General features: G+C 45.5%; 1 protein-coding gene across 5 annotated transcripts in view; it reads right to left on the reverse strand.

The window, feature by feature from the left end:
* Window positions 1-7075: 7075 nt before the first annotated feature.
* PAQR8 (progestin and adipoQ receptor family member 8) overlaps window positions 7076-25422 on the reverse strand; it is a 43281-nt gene continuing 24934 nt past the window's right edge. For 3 of the 5 annotated variants that reach the window (XM_059701430.1, XM_059701432.1, XM_059701434.1), the window contains exon 2: window positions 7076-11378. In XM_059701430.1, coding sequence (XP_059557413.1) covers window positions 10281-11345 — 1065 coding nt within the window. In that variant the 5' untranslated portion in view covers window positions 11346-11378 and the 3' untranslated portion in view covers window positions 7076-10280. Of the gene's footprint in view, window positions 11379-14346; window positions 14610-19555; window positions 19670-25422 lie in introns of all 5 variants that reach the window. The other 2 variants (XM_059701433.1, XM_059701435.1) reach the window with 2 other exon arrangements.

The following is a 25422-nucleotide window of genomic DNA, read 5'->3' on the forward strand; positions in this document are numbered from 1 at the left end:
ATCCCTCTGTCTGTAAATCCATAGCATTAGGATACAATTTGAAGAGCCCTTCTGGACTAAGTGCGTGGTTGCACTGGGGTCTGTATCCCCTACTTTGGGTAGGGGGCTGGAGAAGGTGAGTCATGCCTAAGCCATTCCATGTCTTCTGTTTCTATTTGAGTACTCTCTGCTCAAAACCCTTCTTTCCCTGAAGAGCACAATAGTTAAAAGGTTAATAGAATGCTTTTCACTACTTTCGGAACCTAGAAAAGCATGGTGAAGAAAACTTTTCTCCATCACCTCTGAGGAGGGGAAGCCAGGCAGTGAGTGCTGCATCAGTGCCAAAAAGCACAGGGACCAGGGTTTGAGGAAGGGGGCGTGCGGTGGGTGGGAAAGACAGGGCTTCAGAAACCTGCTTGGACCCTGAGAAGGTTTGGCATGATTAAGAGTTTATATGACTCCAAAACATGATGACTGAAAACGGATTGCACTTCAGTCTGAACTCACCCTTTCCCACTTTGTGGAACAAATAGGAGAGGGCAGGAACCTGACCAACCCTGTTAGCTGATGTAGGAAGTGCCATGGTTTGAAGACTGCGTAAAGCCTGGACTCAGGAGACCACAGAGACATTGCATGACCTTAGCAGGTTGTTTCAAAGCTTGGGGGATGGACAATATGGAAACACCAGACTGCCAGAAGGCCAAGCCTGAAGTAGGGCGTCACGCTGCACAATGTCTCCCAGGGACTCCTGAAGCATGGCAGGGGCTACAAGCACTTACCTAAAATAAACATCTCCTTTTACAGAATTTTGTCCAAAGCTGGCTTCATCCAGAATTTATTTTTAATCCCGTGACAGTATTCTTCAATATCTAAAAGTCACAGGGCAAATATCAAGCTGAATAGTGTGTGTGTGTTGTGTGTGTACATTGGAGTTCTGGTTATTTCTGCACTGATTTGGCACTCTACTGCCCTCTGCTGGATAAAAGTGGTACCGCATGGCCCTAGCTGGTGTGGCTCAGTTGGTTGGCCCTCATCTGGCCATCAGGGCTCATGACCAAAGAATTTCGGTTGGACCCCAGGTAGAGAGCATACAGGAGGTAGCCATTCAATGATTCTCTCTCATCATTGATGTTTCTATCCCTTTCTCATTCTCTCTTCCTCTCTCTGAAATAAATTTAAAAAATATTTAAGAAAAAATATATATAAACCGCTTTTTAAAAAAAGATGCAGCATGGTTTCTGAAAAACACACCCATTTACACACCTCTAAGTTTGAAAGGGTTGGGGGTCTGGCTAGTGTTTGGCTATGGAGACCTTGCAGGGGAGTGTTCCTGAATCAGAATGCACCCTACCTTTCATTTCCATCCATCTTCAGTCTCTGGAATCTCTTACCTAGAAAGAGTGCCCAGTAAACTACCTCGATCTTTGCAAAATATGGATGTACAGTGATTGCCAAGCAGATTCTGGAGCAGATTTAGGGCCCACAGGAAATCTTCACTTGACACAAAGTCACGCAATGTGGGTTTAGACTATTTTAGTCTTGCCATGGACTCCTGCCAAGTGTTTGAAAACTTGTGTTTCTGTTGCGTTTTCCTCCCTGAAGTCAAATCCCATCCTATGACTTTAGCTGATTCATTTGGAATACCCTTCCCATTGAAAAAGCCTAACAAACGTTACCTGAATCAGCTGTGAGAGCTGAGCAGCAGAGGCAAGAATCCCGGTGGGCAGTTGCTGAGGTGAGGCCCAGGAGCACCTGCTTCAACAGGGCGGCGTCAGATGGGAAACATGTGTTTTTTTTAACCACACTGAAACTGACCGTTCTGGTTTTTCTCTCTATATTTAATATCCTACCGCAGAACTTCTACTGCATTCACGCATGTGATAAGCTACCCCTCAGCATGTCCCCTGTGTTTATGTTTGAGAACAGCAAATCCCATTTCTCTCTTTAATGAAGTATAGGTGGGGAGAGAAGGGTGTCGGCCGATGCCGGTGATAGTCTGTGATATGCAGAGTGTTGAAGAAGGAATGTGGAGGACAGCAAGAAATTCCCCACAAAAACACACGCAGAAGCCTGGCAAAATAGAGCCTGTTTTAATCTGAGTGGAGAGAAATCCCTTCCAAGGGCAAAGAGCCCCCACGGTGGAGAGAGGCTTCTGGGAGCCCACAGAGAGGGTGGATGTGTTTGTATGGAACGCGCAGTACCCTGCTCGGAACAAAGTGATATAAATAATGACAACTATTGCCAGTGCACTTACTGAACACAAGGTTTGTGTGGAGATATATATATATATGTATATATCCTCCCACGGTAAAATTAGTCAGGTTCCAAGATAATTTGTTCTTGGTTGGAAAAGAAAAACAGAGTGGGATGTTCCACATGTTGCCATGGGTGTCTTTAAGACATCGTTTGCGCTTGGAATAGTGCTCAAATTCACTTTAATGAGGAATAGGCTGTATTTAATAGGTGGAAAGACTCACTAGAGCAGTGGTTCCCAACTTTGGCTGCACATTAGAGTCACCTGGGAATCTTTTTAAAATCCTGATTTCTGGGCCTCATCCTCCAGAAATTGTTTCTTTGTTACTAATGTTGTGGCCTCACCCCATAACAAAGAAACAGAATTTCCGGAGGATGAGGCCCAGAAATCAGCATTTTAAAAAGATTCCCAAGTGATTCTAATGTGCAGCCAAGGTTGAGAACCACTGCACTAGAGAAGTGTAGGGAAGTAACTTGAGGACAGTCAGTGGTTCTTAAAACTGGTTTCGACTTCCTTGAAGGTCTTTCAGATGGTTACAGGTGGCCTCTGAGACTAGCATTTGTAATGTGACTAGGTCCGCTCTGGATTCTAGCACAATACAGTTACGAATCTCCCCACTGGCCGTGGCCGATGTGGTTCAGTTGGTTGGAGTGTGGATCCCGTACAACCGAAAGTGGCAGGTTTGTTCCTGGCCAGAGCACATACCCAGGTTTCAGATTCGATCCTAAGGACTTTTGCTTGGTCAGGATGTCTAAAAATAAAACAAGAACTGCATCTTTAGATTTATTTCATTTATCAGGGCAAAAAGAAAATGGTGTTCCATTTCCCTCTCATTTCTGCACTCCTAATTCACACAATCAGCAATGGAGAAGCCAGACCCAGAGACCTCTGCATTCACTTAACTTTGTTGCTTCAGAATATGGACTCTGGATCCAAAAGCCTGAGTTTCTGTGAGATTCCATCATGCACTAGCCAGGTAGTCTTGGGAAAATTTATTTATTAGTTTATTTGGGGCAATAATAGTACCTGCTTGATAGGCTTGTATGAGGGTTAAATAAAAAGAATCTAAGAAAACAGCTCAGCTAAGGACTTTAGCAAAGAGTGAGCATTAGATAACGTAAACTGTTATTGTTATTTTTATTCCTAGTTTACAGACTCTGCCCTGGATGTTTCATTGCATTTTTCCCAGAAGATTACCCAGACTACAGACCAGTGTCTGCAGAACAGGGAAACATTCACTGCCTGTGTAGGAGGTAGAGTCAGCTTCTGGGCACTTAAAACATGCTGAGAAGAGTCTGGGAAGAGTGTGTCCACAGGGCCAGGCGCACAGATAGGAAATACCGTGGTGATAAAGTTTTGTGTAGACTGCAGGGAGCAGAATTTGCTCTGTTTTCTAAAGGAAAGGTAATATGCAGTTCATAATTAGTCCATATAGATAAACAAATATCCTGAATTTCCTTGGGCAGAATTCTTGCCCAGCATACCTCATCCTGATGTGACAGTAAAAGCTAAAGTCCTTACAAGGCTCTCATAATCTGCCCTCATCTCCTCTTCTGTTCCCCCTCTCTGTTCTGCTGTCCGCAGGGCCTTTGCACTTCTTCCCCTTGCCTGGGAGAGAAACTGAGCTGGCTCCCTCTGTAACCTTTGTCTGTAGTCTTCCCCGACTCTGTTTAAAACTGCATACTCACCCCACCCCTCTGGCCTATCCTTCTTCCTTGCTCTAATTTCTCCTTGGCACCATCACCTTCTAACATCCCATACCAATTATTTGGTTCTTTGTCTCGCTCTCTCACCAACCTCCAATGTAAGATCACCAAGGGCCGATTTGTGTGTTTTGTCTATTGTATCCCTGGAGCCTCAAGCAGGTGCCTGTGCTCAGGGTTGGTGGAGTGACTGTCAATAAATCCTCTCACCAGTTCAACGGCTGGGCCTGGCCTCCAGCGGAGGTCTTTCTGTAGAGTACTCTCAGAGGGCTTTATTCAGGAGAGGCACTTCAAAGAATTCTTTCAACACGAGGTAACATTCTCGGCAGCTTTGTTTCATGGCCAGCGTCTGGACCACAGCATCATCAAATTGCCTACATCATGGAATGTCAGAAGGGAAGTGTACTCTAACCAGCTCGGTATTCCTGTAAACGGAACCAAAGGCTGTTCATTTTGTACTTTATAGAATGAAAGTTTGAGGTTGCTTAAAATTTCTAGTTCCCAATTTCTGGTTTTTCAGAAAGCTTTATGTGACTCTGCTAATTTACCTACCATTGACAATATTTTGATAAAGCCTTATTTTTCTCCTGAAGGTACTTACTTTAGTGATGAGTTCATGGATTATCTTTTCCCATTATTTTCCTGCATTTTCTTTAATAAGCATGTTACTTGAAAATGACAAATGACCAATGACTTTGGGGGGAGGGGCTTCCTACTAACCCCTTTATAAGGCAGAGAAACATTTTTTCAAATCCCATGTTCAAAGTCCCATCAGCTCTCAGAATCCCTGGAGAGCTACTTGCTTGAAGAACTGACAACCCCAGTGAAAGATGAGAGGGAGGACTTGCATAATCTTGGCAAGATTATTAATACTAGATGAGCTTCTCATCCAAGGATTCAAAAGTATTTTCAAGAAGCCCTGACCAGAGAGTGAGATTTGACTTTATAATCCAGGCCAACAAGGGCCTGTGGCCAACAGAACTTTTGGGCTTCTGAGAAGACTGTGAGGGGCAAAGGATGCTTTGTTTGGCATCCAAGGGGATGGTGTGCAGTCACTTTCATTCGAAAAGAAATAATGCAACCCCAGCTATTCATGAGGTATTTAGGATCACACACAAGTTAAAATGAGGTTAGGTTAGAGTATACACAATACATAAAGGTGCTTTACACACTGTAAAGGACTCTGTGAATATTTGGTGTTGATGTTTCTCATAAGCTAGGTCCTGAATTTATCTATAGGAAACACGAGTTTGAGTTTAAATAGTACAATGAGTCGTGTGCCTTTGAAACAGTCATTCCATTTTTTTAGTGTTTCCTAATTTAATGGTCTTACCTCACGTGATTATTTAAAAGCTCAAACGGATGTGGACATGTTGGAAAGCATGTAGGATCAGAGGTGTTATATTCTGTAGCTTTGAGTTGGTCAAGGCCTCCTGGAATCTAAAATGCGGTGTGTACCTCTTCTTATGAGAATCGTGTTAGGTAAAAAAAAAAAAAAGCCTCTATTTGAGATAAATATGCTCCCACAGTTAATATTTAAATGAATTCATTTCTGCAATGGTTTCCCTTCCATGTTATTTCCAAACAATATTCCTTAAGGGAGGTGTTTTGTTTTTTTAACGCTCTTGACCAGAATCGAACCTGGGACCCTTCAGTCCGCAGGCCGACGCTCTATCCACTGAGCCAAACCAGTCAGGGCAAAGGGAGGTGTTTTTGTTTGTTTTCTTCTTCTTTTTTAAAGCAGGCAGCCAGAGGGCAGCTGTTTCCAGTTTACCAAATCAGGAACCTCTACACAGGCTGGAACCCTACATAGCCTTCCCTGAAGATGTACCTGGGAAATCTATACTGTCTATGGAAATACAGGGCTGCTCTGTGTACGGAGTATCGAGGATATCCAAGACTGAGTTAAAACGCTAGAGGACGGAAAGAAGGGCTGAAGAGGCAGGGGGATTAACAAGGTGGCCATAGTGATGGGTTTGCTGGTGGGAAGATGTTTCTAGCCTCTGGGAGGGGAAGGTTCTGGCCCAAAGCAGATTCAGCCTCCTGTGGGTTTGGCAGGCCATCTGGCCTCCAGTCTGTGATTGGGGCCAAGGCCTGGAGAGGGGAACCCTCTTATGGCCCAAGGTGGGAAGACGCTGATCCTCATTCAACAGACTGCAAACTCTCCGTGGGCAGCATGCCTGAGCCAGCATGACACCTATAGGTGCTCATAAATGATGAATCAATAACCGGAGTGGTTGAACTATTAAGTGACAACAGGAGCATTTGCAAGCTGCCCAGCACCCTTGCTGGTGATAAAAATAGGTTTGTGTAAACAAGAGGGCCATCCATAATTCTAGCAGAGGAGCCTCAATCCAGAGAAACACCATTTTCTTACTGTTATTGGGATTGCACTGTCCCTGAAGCTACCATAGGCTAGAACAGTGGTCGGCAAACTGCGGCTCGCGAGCCACATGCGGCTCTTTGGCCCCTTGAGTGTGGCTCTTCCTAAGCCTTAGGAGCACCCTAATTAAGTTAATAACAATGTACCTACCTATATAGTTTAAGTTAAAAAATTTGGCTCTCAAAAGAAATTTCAATCGTGGTACTGTTGATATTTGGCTCTGTTGACTAATGAGTTTGCTGACCACTGGGCTAGAGAATCACTTGTTTTTTTTCTACAGCTATTTATATCTAATAGTCAGGCTACAAAATCCTTTGGTTGATAGGTGCCACACTTCACAACATGTACACTATAGTACCTGTGATAGTATAATTATAATTTGTAGTTTTTAAATCTAAAAAATGTAGTCCATCAATTCAAATTTTTGAAATATTTAACACTGTTATCCATGAAACTAGGAATATTTATTCAATTAGATTGAAATCCTCAGAGAAATCCACTCCATAGCTTTAGGGGGCGAGGGGGAATATTTGATCTGCTTACAAGTGAGGATTTGGGGTATACCAGTATGTGTGGTTTGGGAGGGGAGGGTTGGAGATTTTTAATTTTTTTATATTTCCCTACTTCTAGGGGCATATCAAGTATCATGACCTTCTCCTGGCAATGACTGTCTAGATAAAACCTTTCTTTAAGATGAGCCTTGTCAAAGTAGCCCTGGTCAAGGGCTGTGGCAAAGAGATGTTGACAGTACAACAATCCATATACAAAATCAGTTTAATGGTCATTTCTGTAAGTAGATTTAAATAAACAGAAAATAGTTCCAATGTTTCCTTGCCAAGCAATTAAGCAAAACACCGGGTCCAACTCTATCTGCAGGCTGAGACCTGGAGGGCAATGGCTGGGCTTTCTCTGAGTAAGACGTGAGTGCCATCTGGAGGATCTACTTGAAACTACAGCGCAGCAATCGTGAAACCTTAAGGTACAATTTGTGAAAAGGTGGGCAACATAAGCAGGAAAGTTGGACCTTCAACGCGTGGCCTGAGCTCCTGCTGTTTTTCAAGCTTCCAGTAGAGGATTGAGAATGTTCCGGAATGAGGTACTTTCAGCCGAGGTGCGAAATGAAAGCCTAGCACCGGAAGAGTATCAACATCAGCTTGTTAATTAAATACATAGGTCAGGAAGTACTAGGCAGCAGAGAAATGGGCAAATGTGTCCCCAGTCTAGTACGTCCTACCATCCCCTCATCCTACTCTGGCTAGGGTCCGATACAAATCCATCAGAGTTTTTATTCATAGTATGTAAATGGACTGATAGCTTAGTTTTTTTCAGAGGCATTTACATTTTAATAGGTTGAAAGTACTTGCTTAAAAAAAAACAAAACAAAAAACGAGAGAGAGAGAGAGAGAGAGAGAGAGAGAGAGAGAGAGAGAGAGAGAGAGGTAATGAGCAGAATTTCCAGTAGATGCCAATTATTTGAGGGGGTCTGGTGGAGAAAGACAATCATCTCCTTTATCAAATAATTATTCCTTTTAAACAAACTTGGCCTGTTCCTTACCATTCACTCATTTTAATGAAGATGTTTTAAAAGAGTATTTAATCCCTTAAAAGTCTGAGTATTAATGAACAAACATCTGCATTTCCTGTGTTTACATGTTACTACCCCCTACCTCAAGGCTTCTCAAATATTTGTGGTGAAAAAGTAAAAAAAAAAAATTCGATCACTTGAGGGGCCAACACTTGTGTAAATTACACTAAGAATTTGATGGCAATATCTACAAGTTTGGTCTATCTTGTACTTATCTTGTTACAGACCATTTACAGTGTGCAGGCTGGCATTGGTCTACATTTCAAAATCACTGTTTTCTCTTTTTTAAAAACGACCTGCATTTGTCCTCAAGATCTCGGCCACCATGACCACCAGTTCCGTTCAAGAGCTTGACTTACATCTTCCTTCCAACTTTTAAAAGAGCATGGTCTTTGAATCCATACTAATGAACAATTCAAGCACTTTCTATTCCCCATTTTAAACTGACCCTCTACTTGTAATGTGTTTGCACAACTCCCCCATGCCCTTGCTTAGTCCAACCCGATTCAGTTCGCTAACTTTATTTGTGGTGGATTTGGCCTAGACACCAGAAGCTTGTGTAAGACACTTGGGTAGCACAGAAGTTCATGTACTTGGGGATTAATAGAGGCACCCATCTAGGAAAACTACAAAGCTGACAAAACATACATTTTCTTGATATAAAGATTATTGGAAAGCTTCAGTTGAATATTTTTCTTTCTCGTCCTCCCCTTCTTCTTCTTCTTTTGCCAAAAATAAGCAGATTGAAAGAGTCTTTTGATTGATAAACAATCCTTCATCCACTGGTTGAAAAGCAACAAATTCTTTCTTTCTAATCCCAGTAACCCCAAACCGCAAATTTCACATGGCCATATATTCAGGAGTGTTCATACATTTCCATTTATAAGGCACAAACCCACACATGTCTCAGCGAAAGAAAGAAAACAAAGATTTGAAGACAACAAGATAATCTAGTAATGGAAGATGTTTGTCAAAGTGGAGTGAAAACAAACCACTTCCCTTTTCGGTAAATGGGAACCTTATACTGAGAGGAAACACAGCCTCCCGCGGCTCCTCTGTCAACGCAGCCTCTTTCACTGGACCAGAGCGAGGTGTGTCCTCTGGAGGCTGCAGGGCCAGAACACACCAATGGCAAGTACCACTTACCCCGTAGAAGCTGCTGGGCAGTGATGTCCGAAATGGGACATTCTAGCTACAGGGTGCCCCACTCACCATTCATACTCCACGGAGCCTCCGGGGACCAACCACAGAGCGCACACACACTTCCTGTCCTGGGGCTTGACTGTTTTTAGGGTTCAGCTCTCAGTGGAGGCTAAGTGCCTGTCTGAGGACCCTGAACTGGGCTAGTTATGTGGGTCCTTTGTGGTGCGGCATGTACTTAAAAGGCTGGACCTTGGGTTCCTCTTGAAATAATTAGATCCCTAGAGGGATCCTTAGAACCAATTAATTCTACCAGGGGCTTTTTGAACACGCTGGCCAAAATCTGTAGAAGACTCCCAAATCTTCAGACCTCAAGGAATCCTCCAGTCCACGGGTATACAACAGTGGGCCCTAGGATACCAAACAGTATCCAAGCTTATTGGCTGGGCCTCCTGGTGGCTCTTGGCACTGTACTTTCTAGTACCGTCTGCATTAGTATTATATGAGAATAAGCTTCCTGCATAGCCACATGGATCCACGCAACTACTTCACAGTCCTGTATGTTACCAAGGTCTGAAGGGAGTGAACAGCACTTTAGAGGAAATAGCCAGAGAGATGTCATCCTGAGAAAAGGGTCAGAGTTAGAGTGGGTGAGAGAGGAGAGATCAGAAATCAGATGAACTGGATAATTCATTGTCTGAAGGTTTCACTGAATCTTGAAGAGTCTGAATTCTCCACCTTGGACAATCTGAAACCCAAAGGAAATGGGTCCTGGGGTCAGTTTATTCAATTACCAAAGACCAGCAATAGTAGGATGGCCAGTCCAATATGGTGTGGACCAGCCACCTCCTTGTTTTCCAGTCCAGGTTTATCACCCCTCCAGCTCCAGGACTTGCCCCTGGAGGCCTTAGTCAGAATTTTACTGAATTTTCAGGCATGAATATGGTCCTTAATTCAGTGCCCCACGATCTTAGACAAGGTCCCTTCCTTTCCTGTGTCTTGAAAGGCTATGACCCAGATGGAAAAGGAACACTCCTTTTATTAACAACATAACTCTTGAATCCTTTGGCTCCCCAAAGCCATGGCCATAGCATATCCTTGGATATATATGTATTAATGTAAAAGCCATTAATACACATGAAAACTCTTAAAAACAAAAGGTCAGCTCCTGTGTTTGTATCACCTTTCCCCCAAATCGCAATGGGGTGCCTCCACAGCTTGCCCACCCTGCCAGCCTCAGGACTCTTTCTTCATCAGTCTGGCCTTGACTTTGCGCCTCAGGAGGGCTGCAGTGGTGGTGCTGCAGGCGGTCAACAAGAAGAAGGACAGACAGGCCACGTAGACAGACAGGGGACTGTGGCGCTGCAGGAAGATCTCCTGCCGCCCCTGGTAGTCCAGGAGGATGGCCTCCAGCTGGGACAGCGTGCAAATGGACAGAAATACGTGGAAGAGCTGATGCCCGTGGCCCACAATGTCACAGGACCCGGGGAAGTACTTCTCAGGAACCGGGCAAGAGAAGAAGTAGGCGCTGACCAGGAAGAAGAGGATCTGGAGGGTGTGGTACCAGGCGGCCTGCTCCTGGCAGCCAGCCAGGTGGCACAGGGCTACTCGGTGGGCCACGGGGCTAATGTCCAGAATGAAGGCCAGCCCAGAGGGCACCACCTGACATATCTTCTTCATGATTGGGTAAGGCTTCTGATAACGATACTTGGCGTAACAACAGCCAGCGCAAGACAACCAGCCACAGAAGGCAGCTGCTGGAAGGAAGAAGAGCCAGAAGTGCTCATACCAGCCCTGGTCGGAGGTGTAGAAGAAGTGGACCAGGGCGCTGCCGTACTGGTAGATGCTCACCCCCACGTAGTCCACGAAGTAGAACGTGTAGTGGGAGAGCTCCGACTGGGACTGCAGCAGGTGGGCCAGCACGCTGAACAGGAGGTAAGTGATGGAGGACAGGACGTAGATGAGCAGGGGCAGGGTGCTGGCCGAGGCCCAGGGCAAGGCCTCGGCCTCGGCAAAGGCCCAGAATCGCAAGAGGACGGCCAGGGCCGCCAACAAGTGGGTCCAGACGTTGACCACCTCGTTGTGCTTCTGGAAGAGGCTGAGGAAGTAGTAGCGCCACCTGTGGCCCGTGGGGCGGTAGCCGGTGTGGATGTAAGGCTCCCGGAACAGCTGGGGCACATCTGTCTCGGGGACGGTGCAAGGCATCTTGGGAAGCCCATTCTCCAGGATCTTGGGCAGGCGGCGCAGCTGCTGCCCGCTGACCGACAGGGTGCTCAGGTGCTCCAGGATGGCCGTCGTCATGGCTGCCTGGCACGGCAGGGCGGGGGTTGCAGCCTAAAGACAAGAAAGGAACATCAGCGAAAATGCAGCGAGAGAGGGACTGAGCTAAGGGAGTAAAGCAACTACGGGTGTTCTTAATGAAACGCAGCCTTCTAGTGCCATATGGAGGCAGAAAGCTGCAGGCAGCTCTTTGAGCCTTTCTTCTTCTTTTTTAAAATTTATTTATTTTTAAATCCTCACCCCAGGATATTTTTTTCATTGATTTTTAGAGAGATTGGAAGAGGGAGAGAAATATCGATGTGGGAGAAACACATGAATTGGTTGCCTCCTGCACAGCCCAGGCCGGGGAGGAGCCTGCAACCAGAGGTACATGCCCTTGACCAGAATCCAGCCCAGAACCCTTCCTCCACAGGCTGAGGCTCTATCCACTGAGCCAAACTGGCTATGGTCTTTGTTCTTCTTGACAGAGTTGGACCAAGCTCCCTTACTCCCCCAACATTCTGACTTTACCTCTACTACCCACCACACAGAGTGAGGCCAAGTCATAGCTTACAAAATGGGAATGTTAGCCACCCTGTTTTAATGATATTTAGAAAGTAAGGGTTTCTTTAAAGGCTTTGGAGTTTTCTAGATGCTATTAAAATGTAATCATCAGACAGGCTCTACTAGTATGAAACATTATGTTAAAATACTATAGGCCTGACGCACAAAATCTGTGCAAGGGGCTCGGCCCTCGCAGCCCCGGCTTCATCTGTCCAGATGGTCGTTCTGCTGTTCGGTCTGATTAGCATATTAGCTATTTGTTCTATAGGATAAGAATTACAAATATTGATATTACTAATGATAGCCTACATTTCTTGAGCACCTAATCTTAAAATATTCACTGGTCACTTGAAGATCTGAGATAAGCAATAGTAACTTGAACTCAAAGTAAAGACAAACACATGAATCATCAATTAGGTTGGTAAAAACCCTTGTATATTCTGGGAAATATCTGACTAAATAAATTTAACATAAACTCTAATTGCAAAGATTGTTTTTTGTTTTTTAAGTTATGCTCTGGAAAGGAGGTAGTTTTGGGCTTGTCTCTCCTGGATATTTAAATCTCTGCTCAATGAATTTTAGGTCCCTCAAATACTGAATTTACATTTGAAATTTTTGTTGACAGATGAGCCAGCTAAGCACGGCAATTATTTCATAAAATAGTCCTTAAAATAGCTGCAAAGTTTCAAGGGAAGTTACTGAGGAAAGAAATGGATTTTTAGCATGTCTACAGTTACCTTCTGTAATTCGTATTTCCCAAACCCTTTTCCTTGGAAAAGTGCAAAACCTTCCTTCAGAACCCTTCGCTGGGAGAGATACAGCAAGTGCTTCTCAGGGCACTACTAATTGTAGTGAAGAAAATGTCGTCTTCCTACTCACACACCTTAATCAACATTGAAAAAAGAAAAAAAAATATCTAAATGGTCTAAAATGTAGGACATGGAAATGAATAAAATGTGAAAGAAGTTCAGGGAGACCTGGGGTCAAGCCCTGGCTTTTGGCCACTTCCTGGGTAACCTGGGGCAAGTTACAGAGTTCACTAAGCTTCAGTTCCCTCATCTGCGATGTGGGAGTAGTAATTTTACGTATCATATGGATGGTTGGGGGTGGCTAAACGAGAGAATTTAACACATAAAGTGCGTAGCACCCTGCCTGGCCCAAGACGAGTGCTCAGTAACAGCTAAGTACCGCCGTTATCTGTATTACTATGAGCTGGCCTTTGTGCTAGGTATACAAAGAATAAAAAGATATGCTGCCTGCTTTTCAAGGTCAGACTCTACTGAGGCAGACGAGTAGGGACGTTATGACCAAAACATGGATGTGTGCTCCACGGAGGCGAGCGCTGGTTCACGGTGTCTCTGCCAACATAAGCAAAATAGACAGAAGGCCAGGGAGGGGAGCACAAGCTTCTACAAGTGATCCCTGAACTGGGTGTTGAAGGAAAATCAGAATTCCCAAGAGAACATGAGGGGGAAAGAGAGCTATAGGCCGAGAACAAGGTCAAAGCACTTATGCCAAAATAAGGACCTGTGCAGCCTGGAGCGCCCGAGGAGGCGGCAGGTGGCGTGTGTGCGGTCTGAAGGAGGACATCGGCACCAGAGACCTGAGCCTGCCTTCCACAAGGACGAGCCATGAGCTCCAGCCTGGGCTCTGTCATCTGAGAAGTTGAGCGACTGATAAAGAGAAGCTGATGTAAGGACTATTATGGCGTCATGCCCTTAAAGTGTTTAACAGAGCGCTTGGTTCCAAGTCCACAAAACATCTGCCATGATTACGACCATCTCCAGTGGGAGAAGCGGGGGCAGTTCACGAGTGGACGACCTAATGCCCCCTCCGTGCCTTGTATCTACTTGTACGGTGGCCCTGAAACCTGGGACTGAGTCATTTCTTTAGCTAGTACAGGCCAGTGATTCCCTACCAGGACCAAGCTATCAACTAGTGCTCAGTATAAAAATTAGAGAACCTTATTAAGAATCAGAGTGTCAGCCAGAAAGACAGGTAAGGGTCGGGGAGAGAGAGAGAGAGAAAGTTGTCATCAGAATACCTTAATTCATTCAAAATGAACAAAACAAGAAAAAGCTAAGCAGTGCTTTTGCCGCCAGCGAGCAGAGGGATTGAGAACCTGGGGGTTAATAGATGGAGATTCCAACTGACCTGGGTGGCAGTTGGTGTCAGAGCATGGCAGGGGTAAGGGAGGGGGACACCAGAAGGTGGAACGGCGGGGTACACAGGTCCCAGATCAGGTGGATGCACTGTAGGGCTGGGCCTGGGACATGGGACGACATTTCAAACTGTGCTGATGCTGGTGACGGAGAAGCATGTAATCTAGGGGCACTGGGCTTGTTCGAGCTCTGGGGAATTAAAGGGCTCTATTCTTTAGATACCAACATAGTGGGAAATCAGATGAAAATGTCGGTTTGATTTTGTGTCTGGGATATGGGCTGTAGGACTCGCTGCAGATGTGGCCCGGCATGCCCACCTGCGTTGATCAAGCGAGTTTCCGTCATCTCTGGGCGCCCAAAGCAATCGCAGGCCATTCTGTATCCAGAGCTGAATAACACATGACTGCACAGTTTCTGCTCATCTTTGCATCCTCGGAAATAGGATGCCTGACACAATAGCAGGTTTTTATAAGCTGACGACACGACTGAATTTCTAAAGATTAACACCGCGGGTCTGGGTTGTCTATTGGTTGGAACTAAGTCCAGTTCAGACCTGGGAGCCAACTGGCATCTGTTTGTTCTGAGGAAGAAAAGACAGATTACGATGCTGCTTTATTGGCAATTTCCAGAAAACCCCGTCTGACCCTGAGTTTCTCCAGCCCTCATCTCACCAACATGACCTCTCCTGGCTTTATGTTGACAAATCCTGATCATGAAATCATTGCCACTTCTCTCTCACTTACAGAAACTGAACGAGGAAGAGGTTTATAGAAATAAGAAACAGAGAAGTATAAGACCAAAAGGATATTCACTTTAACTTCAAAGGAAAGGGTGCACAGGAAAAAAAATAAAATAAAAATAAAAAGGCAGAATCTTCATTTCCCTTGAAAATGAGGTCTCTCTCAATGATCCTTAGAATGCAGCCACATCAGTCTCAGGGGCTCCTTAACTCCACCCTCTGGAGTGTGTAACCCAACACTCACCGCAAGTTCCAGGGACCTGACCTCCATGGCCTCCAACTCAGGACACCATCTCTTATCTCCCTCAGCAATGAGGTGGTAAAACGATCTAGGTCCTCTATCTGTGGGTGACAAGGACCTCAATGTCCCTTTGGAAGTCCAAGGTCATAAAAAATTCTAAACTAATGATTGGGAAGAGTGGGGATTAATTTTTAATCCTTTGCTTGGCAACTACCTCTTCCACGCCATAAAATTCTCCCTTTGTGTGAGAGCAGCCGCCACTGCCACAGCCATGGTAATAAGTTATAACTCTTTATCATCATTGACTTCAGAAGCCGCTGTCCAGTGGGGTCCGGCCACCTCCCTAGACAGGCCTTACCTGCAGTGAAGCTTCAAAGGGCCAGCTGTGAAGTCTGGGAGCCCGTTTTGGAGGAAGCACACATTGGCATCATGATGTTGTTGCAGAACACACTTCTCAGCCTTCCCACAGCCGGCCCTGAGTGAGGGCCCCTCCCTCATTCCTGGCCTCTGTCCCCACGCACCCTCCCCAAACTCATGTGGCCATGAGTCAACTAAGATGCTCCCTTAGAATGGCCTCCCTTGCACAGGGTGCACACTAACTCCTCTGCTGAGGCAGCTGGGATGTAGATCTTCCTGAAGAGGCCCCAGCATACTTCTCTCCTGGGCTCCCGATCACGGGTTCACTCTGCTCACGTCCCAAGCTCCTTCAGGGGCAGGGACTGCATGGTGCACAACTTCCCCTGTCTAAAATAATCACACGCCTTGCACAGCCAGTGTGGCTCAGCGGCTGAGCGTCGACCCATGCACCAAGAGGTCGCAGGTTCGATTCCAGGTCAGGGCACATGCCCAGGTTTCGGGCTCAATCCCTTGTGGGGGACATGCAGGAGGCAGTCAATTGATGTTTCTCTCCCATCAATGTTTTAATCTCTCTCTCCCTCTCCCTTCCTCTCTTTTTAAAATCAATTAAAAAAATAAAATAATCATACACCCAACAATCATTTACTGAATTGATAAATTCTTTAGGCCCAGACATATGGCACCAATTTCCTTCTTTTGGGCAAGACTGAGGAATAAAAGAAATAATAGTTTGGATGTTGGGAGGTTGGGCTGTTCCTGGCCAACTCCTATTTATCCTTCATGACCCAGCTCAGGTTCCCCTGTGAAGCCTTCCCCTCAGGTACTACTATCCTGCCCACTGCATTTGTAGTCCTCCATTACAGCAATTTGCAACCTTTTCATCTCATGGCACACATAAGCTTATTATTAAAGTTCTGCATTACACCAAAACAATGTATTTTTTGCCGATCTGACAAAAAGTAGGTGTAACTTTGATTTATACACACTAGATGGCTAGTGTTGTGTTGGTTGTCATTTTTTAAAATTTGACAATCTATGGAAAAGAGGTCAGTGGCCCTGACTAAATAGTCAGGTATTGCATGTTTTAAAAATTCTTGCAGCACACCAGTGAGTTGCGGCACATGGGTTGAAAAATCGCTGCTCCCTTACAGCACTCTCCCTACCGTACAGCGCCAATGCCCACTTTATATTACTTGTCTCTCCGCCCACTACACTGTAAAGATCCTTTGAGGGCTGAGAATCTTTTATCACCTATCACTGTGTCTCCCACATGGGGGATGTTCCAATAAATTGTTGTTGAATAAATGAATGCATGGAATGAAAATGTCAGAATAATGATAGTGACAAACACTTATATGGTGTTTATCATATACCCTGCAGTATTCTAGGCTCTTCACAAATACTAGAGGCCCAGTGCACAAAATTTGTGCTCTGAGGCAGGGCAGGGGGTGTCACTCAGCTCTGCCTGCACCCTCTCGCAGTCCAGGATCCCTTGGGGGATGTTCGCCTGCAGGGGATCAAGCCTAAGCCAGCAGTCGGACATCCCTCTCACAGTCCAGGACCCCTCACTCCTTACCGCCCACCTGCTCGCTGCTCCTTACCACTCGGCTCACTGTTCCTAAGTGCTGCTATGGAGGTGGGAGAGGCTCCCACCACCACCACTGTGCTCACCAGCCATGAGCCCAGCTTCTGGCTGAGCAGCACCCCCCTGTGGTAGTGCACTGACCATCAGGGGGCAGCTCCTGCATTGAGCGTCTGCCCCCTGGTGGTCAGTGCACATCATAGCAACTGGTCATTCTGCTGTAATGGTCACTTAGGCTTTTATTATTTGGACTAGAGGCCTGATGCACGAAAATTCGTGCAAGAGTAGGCCTTCATTCCCCTGGGGTCCTGGCACCGGCTTTCCTCCAGCACCCGAGACCCGGGCTTCCTTCCCTCCGGCCAGCCACAGGCACCCAGGACCCCAGCCAGCTTGCCTGGGGCCGACTGCAGGCACCTGGGCCCCAGCTTTGTCAGGAAGGACATCTGGAAGATGTTTGGTCTAATTAACACATTATCCTTTTATTATTAAAGATTAACTCATTAAACTTCCCAATAACTATCTGGCATTGGCACTATTTCTTTTTCTTTTTTAAAATTCTCACCCGAGGATATGTTTTTATTGATTTTTAAGAGAGAGGATGGGGGGGGGGGAGAGAGATGAGAGAGAAACATTGATAGGTTGCCTCCTATATGTGCTCCAACCTACATATGTGCCCTGACTGGTAATCGAACTTGAAACCTTTTGGTATATGGGAGGACAATCCAACCAAGTGAGCCACCTGACTATATCATCATTCTCATTTTACAGATGAGGAAACAGAAGCACAGAGAGATTCATTAACTTGCCCAAGGCTACACAGTAAATTGCAGAGCCAGGAAGTAACCTGAAGCAGTCAGCCCTAGTGACTGAGCTATTAACCACTATGTCCTCAAAAAATGCACTCTACGATTAAACCCAAATATTTTTCAGCGATATGCAACTCCAGATATGCTACTGCAACACTGCTTTGCTCCATCCACAAAAATAATTTGCAGTTGGCCCTACAAAAGCAATCAGTATTGCAAACTTCTCAGTTCTTTGCCACTGAGTTTATTTGTAAATCAGAGTCCAGTACTCTCCAAGAGAAGGAAATGGGACTGCCACATAGTCTATCAGACAATCCAAGTGGGTGTGCAACCCAGATAAAAAGTGATCACAAACCCCGCAGGCCTCTTTCATCTTAAAGAGACATGCGTCCTTGCGGCTGGCTTGCAGACTGGGGCGGTGAGAGATTCCAGTGATAAACCTATAGATCAGGCTGCTGATCAGCCTGCTGGAGGAAAGCAGGCAGCCATGAGAACAGTCACTGATTCCACTGCTCCCGCAGCATGCTCTCTAAAACCTTTCCCCGGGTAAAGCAGAGAATGAAATAAAAAGCTCCATGTTTGGGAAATGCAAATAGTTTGGTGCCATCTGGTGACATTTTATCTGAAGGCCAAAGATAAACGCTCCAAAACACTGGTGTTCTTTGGTCTATTACAAGGACCTCACTGGAACGGATCGCAGGTTTGGTTGAGCAGATTCCCTGGAAAAACACTGGACGAGGAAGAAACAGTTCCCACTTCTAAATCTAGCTCTACCACTAATGAAGGGACTGTAGGCAGATCACTCAACCTCTCCCTGCCTCAGTCCTCTAGTCTATAAAATAGGAGTCAGTCTCTACAGACTCCATTACTGTAAAATCCCATAATTCATCTGGGCTGTGTTTTGCTTTGTATGGAGGATCAAACAGTGTGCTAAAACCACCAACAAAGAGCTCCTGTGTCATCACCTCACGTCGCTGTGTGGGGGCTCGCACAGATGGCAGGGAGGTGGCCTGCTGCTTATTGGACAGAGGACAAAACAGCCATTTCCATTAAAGAGGGCAGAAGAACGCTTCCAGAATCCACAGAAACCCAGCTCACACATCACTGCAGAGCTATAAATGGCCGAGAAGGAACAGCAGCCAAAGTGCCGACATGGTGTGCGATTGTTAAGAGCTGGAGCCATGCTTGGAGCAGCCTCTGGTCCCACCAGAGACAGAGATGGCGTTGCCAATAGCCTCAGACGCCGCCAGGATCTCCACAGTCGTCCATCAAGTGAGAGGCAGCTGGGCCCACACCAACCTTTGTTGCCACATCTGCCAAATATATCGCTGTTTACAAAGTCACATTTTAAAGAACGGCACCACTGGCAGAATCCTATTATTAGCAGAGATAATTTTAACATGAACTCTGATTCACCCATGGTCAACACATATCCTCTCTATACTCAAGAAAACCTTCCCTAGCCGGTTTGCTCAGTGGATAGAGCGTAGATCTGCAGACTGACTGATCCCAGGTTCGATTTTGGACAAGGGCACATGCCCAGGTTGCAGGCTCGATCCCCAGTGTGGGGCGTGCAGGAAGCAGTCAATCAATGATTCTCTCATCATTGATGTTTCTATCTTTCTCTCCCTTTCCCTTCCTCTCTGAAATCAATAAAAATATACTTAAAAAAAAAAGAAAACCCAGAAAACATAAATAGCATCTTGATATCCCAAATGGGAGATCTGATTTAATAAATTATGATAAATCTATAAAATAGGATACTATGCATATATTTAAATATTTATGTAGATATATTTACCTTTATTGTTACAGAAAGATGCACATGAAATACATGTGTTCTATTTTTTTTTTCACTGTAGTCTCCCCTGCACTTAGATTGACTAGGACATAGTAGATGGTCAACAAAGATTTGCTGAATAAATGAATGAAAGATATTATTACAAGAAAGAAGCAAATTAAAACTATGTGTCCCGCCCTAGCCAGTGTGGCTTAGTTGGAAATTATGAAGAAATCTGCCCTAAACATCCATGTGCAGCTTTTTCTGAGAACATACGTTTTCAACTTATTTGGGCAAATACCAAGGAGCATGACTGCCGAATCTGAATTTTCTTTATTGCTACTTCCTATACTTTCCATGTCTCAGCTCATCTTCCCACTTCAGCAGGTACTATTTTTCAAACAGCACAGCACACACCTTCCACGTGCAATAAACAGCACTGTGTTTATTGTGGTGGAAGAATTCGGAGGAGCTGGGGAATTTGGAACACACTGAAGCAATCTAAGGTCAACCAACAGTTAGCTGGAGGTGATCATTTTTTTCCTCGGAGACTTCCTGTTTGGGTCAAGGTGAGCTCTGCTCCCTGAAACCTGCTAATGAAAGCCTGGGGACCGGAGTCTCCCAGGACTTCCCCCAAGGGTGTAACTGGCAGCTTCATTAGTGTGGCTTGGCTTTAGCAGCGCGGCCTCTAGCCTTTCTGCTGCAGGAAGCTCTGTCCCATCTGCAAACCTGCTGGGGCCTGGGCCAGCCCAGGTGAACCCTCAATCGAGCTGCATGCAGATTTCCACTGGCAGGAAATCAATCTTGGAATGGTACTTTCCATAGCAGAGGGATCTGCTAGCAAATTAAGCCTGGGCTGGAGCACTATGTGAGGAATGCGGTCTCCTAGCTGTGAGAAGTTAAACCTTCTGCAGCTGAGGCAGTGCACTCCCTGGGTGGTCCCAAGACGAAGGCTTTTTATTTGCTACTAAGAAACAAGTAAGTCGCTCCATTTTCCGTTTCTTTTAGATATCCCCAAGGCCTTAGTTCTAGGCCACAATGGCCATGAAGAAGTCTTCTCCAGCCCGGCCAGTGTGTCTCAGTGGTTGAGCGTTGACCCAGGAACCAAGAGGTCACTGGTTTGATTCCCGGTCAGGGCACTGCCCGGGTTGCGGGCTCAATCCCCAGTAGGGGGCGTGTAGTAGGCAGCTGATGGATGATGTTTCTCATCGATGTTTCTCTCTCTCTATCCCTCTCCCTTCTTCTCTCTCTCTCTAAAAATCAATAAAATCCTATTTTTTAAAAAGCTTTAAAAAGAAGTCTTCTCTAAGCCATCTTGATTTCTTTGCTCCGTGAACACTTAACCTACCTATCCCCCACGTTTGGTATCAGAACATCCGGACTCGCCTGCTGCCCCACTGCTGTGTGTAGAGAGCCTCGTCTCTCCTGCGTGTTGGGTTGCAAGCTCCTAGGGACAGGAACACTGACTTACACATTCTGTAGTTCTCCTATCAGCAACTATCAGAGGAAAGGTGCCCCAGAACGTGTCAATAGAAAATTGTTCAAACACAAAAGTGAAATAAGACTCTCCTTTGGCCTTCTTTGCTTCTAAAGGTAAAACTGGTGAGAGGTGAGATAATGAACATGGGAGGCATTTTTCAAAAGGAAACAACATTTGAGTCGGCTCTTGTTTATCTGTGTGTGAATCTTCAACATGGTGAGTATCCTTAACCGTATTTAAATTGTTAACTGATTTCCAATCATCTGCTCGCATTGGGCCTATCTCTCCCTACCACTGGTAGTACTTTTGTGCCCAATAATGCCTAAGCAGAGATACAGGAAATACAGAGGCCAGGCAGGAAAAAAAAAAAAAAAGCAAAATAACATTGGAGCAGGAGTCAGGAGACCTAGTTTTCTATCCTTGTTGCTCAGAAGAGGGCAGAATAGACTGTCCTGGTTCCCTGAACAAGCCGCACACATCACACTGCCAATGCTAATTGTGCCCCTCTCTGCCTGGCAAAGCTTGCTCTCACACGCGGGCTGAGATATAATCTCCTCTGTGAGGTTTAGCAACAGCCTCAAGCAGAATGAAACACATCCTGTTACATCAAGCACATCCAATGCACTCCCCGGCGTTATGTTGTAAGTGGATATACTTGCTTTTTCCTTTATAAAACTTTACAAAAAATTGTTTTAGACTCGGGGGAGTGAACACACAATACAATATACAGATGATGTATTATGGAATTGTACACCTGAAACCTATAACTTTATCAGTCAATGTCACCCCAATATATTCAATAAAAAAGAAAAATAAATAAAACATTAAAACATTTTTAGTTTGTGTTACTTGATTGTGAGGATAACTGAAGCAAAGAGAATGTAAGCGACCTAATCAAAGCCCCAACCCAAATCAGCCCTAAGGTACGGGCAGACCTCTCTGCTTCTGATTTCTGTGTCCCAAAAGCCCAGCCACCTGTGTCTCAGGAAAAGAAAGCCCATCAAACAAGAACAGAAAAGGAAGAGATAGCTGAAAAGTGAGTGCCCGTCTGCCTCTGAGCTGACGACAGACGAGGAATCCCGGCTCTCTAACATCCTAGGTATATTATCCAGGACACCTGTCCCAAAGCCTTCCATAAGGGCTCATTCCCCTAAGGGCACCCCTGACCTCACTCCACTTCCCAGCGTGGCCTCTCCTACAGTGTGAAGTAGTCATTCATAATCAGTAGCTGACCTGGCAGAGAATCATTTGTTATTCCATAGAGGAGCTTTGTTTGAAAGGTCTACCTACTTGGTTCAGATCAATGACTGTGAACTGTCACACAGCTCCACTCCCACCTCCATTATGTGACAAGCACCCACTCAGCCTGCAGGTCCTACCTCCCTGTGATTACTGATCCTTCAGGATTACTTTCACTCCAAGATCTCAGATGTGAAGTTTCCCCTTCCTGATCCCAACACTCCTGACTCCCACCGGTACCATTCCCGCGCCTCTGCAAACACACTTGGGCTCCTCGCCCTCCAGTCCTCCGGCCTTTCTTCTCTCTCAGTCCACCTTCCTCATCTGGCCCCGCTGCTGTCTCTACACAAACTGGGCCCCCAGCCTGCCACTTCTCATCTCCCCTGGCCAGACTCCTCACCCCCACCCCTTCGCTGGATCCACCTGCCTGATCCGCCTTGCTTACACGTGACTTCTCTTTCTTCCTCACAAGGGGCGTGTACTAGTATGGAAAGTCACAAAACATTCTGAGACCACTATAAATTCATGCTTTTAATCCTCAACCGAGACGTCACCTTACTCATATGGATGTCCCATCAGCACTTTAAGCACTGTGTGAATAAAACAAACTTTCTCCTGCGGTACCTAGTTCTAGTTATTGGTGGGACCAACTTCCCAGTCACCAAGCCTTGAAAGCAAAGCATAATTTCTCCTTTTCTTCCTCCTCCTCGCAAATCCCAGACATCAAATCCCCCTTTTTAAAAAGTGCAGCTTATCCCAAACCTATTCCTTATTTCACTTCCCCTGTAGGCCTGTGTCCTGCCCCAGCTACACTATGGTGATAACTGCCTTGCTACCTGACCTTGCACCCTCCAGTCTCTGGCCCCAGTTCCATCTGACCTGACTGGGCTGAAGTTCAGGCCTGATGATGCTACGTCCCAAAGCCGCCAGGAGCCCTCTCCTCTTTGCCAACTAAAGCTCACATTTCCGAGGCTCTCAGCTGAGCCTTCCATGCCCTGGCCCTCATGGACCCACAGCTTGTTTTTATGCAGAACAAAACAGAGGAAATAGAACAGAGCATGTCAGGGTGCATCCTGCATATTAAAGTACTGTCACGAATCTCCCGGTCCCTGAAATAAAATATATTTCTTAGCAAAGTTCATGTTAAAGTTTGAAAACCCTGATCTACCACCCCATCTAGTATTCCTAAACATGCCCTATGACTTCCTCTTTCATTTAAAAATTATGAAACACTTCTGGCACACAGAGAAGTATAGAGGATAATGCAGTGGGGACAAGGATGGGTCTCGGCCCATACTCCATGCCCCAGCCCAACCCCTCCCACTGCGGCCCCCCCCCCCCCCCCCCCGGTCCCCACTCTGCTGGCAGCCCTGCTTCTGCTGCAGCCGCTCCCACGTGCTGATGACACCAGCCCCACTCACACCCACTGACGGCATGGAGTGATTTGGGCCAGCGTCAGCAGTGGGTGCGAGAGGTGGATGCCAGCCCCGATCACCCCTCAGGAACAGGGGGAGGTGGAGAAGCCCTGAGGGGCGATTGGGGCCAGCAGCCACTGCTGGCACCCGCTGATGGTGCTGAACTATTGGGGCCAGTGCTGAGCACTAGCAACGGGTGCGAGTGGTAGCTCCAGAGCCAGCAGCGGGTGCCCCGCCTTGGTGTGGCGCTTCCACTCACCTGCTCTACAATCCTGCTGCAGCCTATGCCCACCATGTTCCGTGCGCACCCCCTGGTGTTCAGCACACATCATAGGGACTGGTTGTTCGGTTGTTCCGCCATTTGGGCTATTTGCATATTAGGGTTATATATATATGTGTGCATTTATTCAAAATGTTCATTTGTTCAAAATCTTAAATCTCCAAAAGTTCTTCACCGATTGCTTTGAAATTTTGACACAACATTGCATTCGAATACGCGCATGTTTTTATATACCTATATACCTACTATTATATAGATGTCACACCTGTGACAGGTAAAAACATGCTTTTTTAAAAAAAAACAGCGCCATCTGTTGGACGTAAAAGCAACATGCTATACTAAATATTTTATGATTCCATTTCAATGTTTCTGTTTACAATTATAAATTGTAGATAAGCCGAAACCGGTTTGGCTCAGTGGATAGAGCGTCGGCCTGCAGACTGAAAGGTCCCAGGTTCGATTCCGGTCAAGGGCATGTACCTGGGTTGCGGGCACATCCCCAGTAGGAGATGTGCAGGAGGCAGCTGATCAATGTTTCTCTCTCATAGATGTTTCTAACTATCTCTCTACCTTCCTCTCTGTAAAAAAAATCAATAAAATATATTTTAAATAAATAAATAAATAAATAAATTGTAGATAAAATTAACTACAAATATGCGTGTCCAGCTGCAAAACGATCGATCAGCTGAGATATTCTCACATCAATTGCTGGAAATTGGGAACGAAAAGGTGCCGGTTGATCTGACCTCAGGATGATTTTCATTGCCTCATAACTTCTGCAATTTAGTGACCTCAAAAGAAGAATTGGTTGAAAAATATTTCCCAATATTCAAACCAATTATAAGAATCACAATTGGCTGAGTGAATGAGCTATTCTTGCGGCCAAGAACCAAGACGTCTACGAACTTAACAATAGTATTCAGTCTAACATTCAAAGCGAGGCAGTCACATACGAGTCCGTCGACACTGTTGTGGAAGCAGATGAAGCAGTTAATTATCGAACAGAATTTTTGAATTCACTCAATCTGCCAGAGATGCCACCGCACGTACTGCAATTGAAAATCGGCGTGCCAATTATCATGTTGCGAAATATCAACCAGCGAAAGCTTTGCAACGGCACGCGGCTTGCAGTAAAAAAATTAATGAGCAACTTCGTAGAAGCAACAATCTTGACAGGACCTTTCAAAGGTGAAGATGTCCTCATTCCTCGCATTCCTATGATTCCAAAGGATATGCCATTTCAATTTAAGAGATTGTAATTCCCAATTTGATTGGCGTTTGCAATCACCATCAACAAAGCTCAGGGCCAATCTTTAGAATTGTGCAGTTTTGATCTAGATGCGGATTGCTTCTCACTTGGACAATTATATGTTGCGTGTTCTAGAGTCGGCAAACCAGACAATCTCTATATCTGCACAGACAATGGAACAACAAAAAATATTGTATACCCACAAGCATTGTGAAATTAAACATA

Source organism: Myotis daubentonii, chromosome 6, assembly GCF_963259705.1.
Source record: "Myotis daubentonii chromosome 6, mMyoDau2.1, whole genome shotgun sequence".
Lineage (NCBI taxonomy): Eukaryota > Metazoa > Chordata > Mammalia > Chiroptera > Vespertilionidae > Myotis > Myotis daubentonii.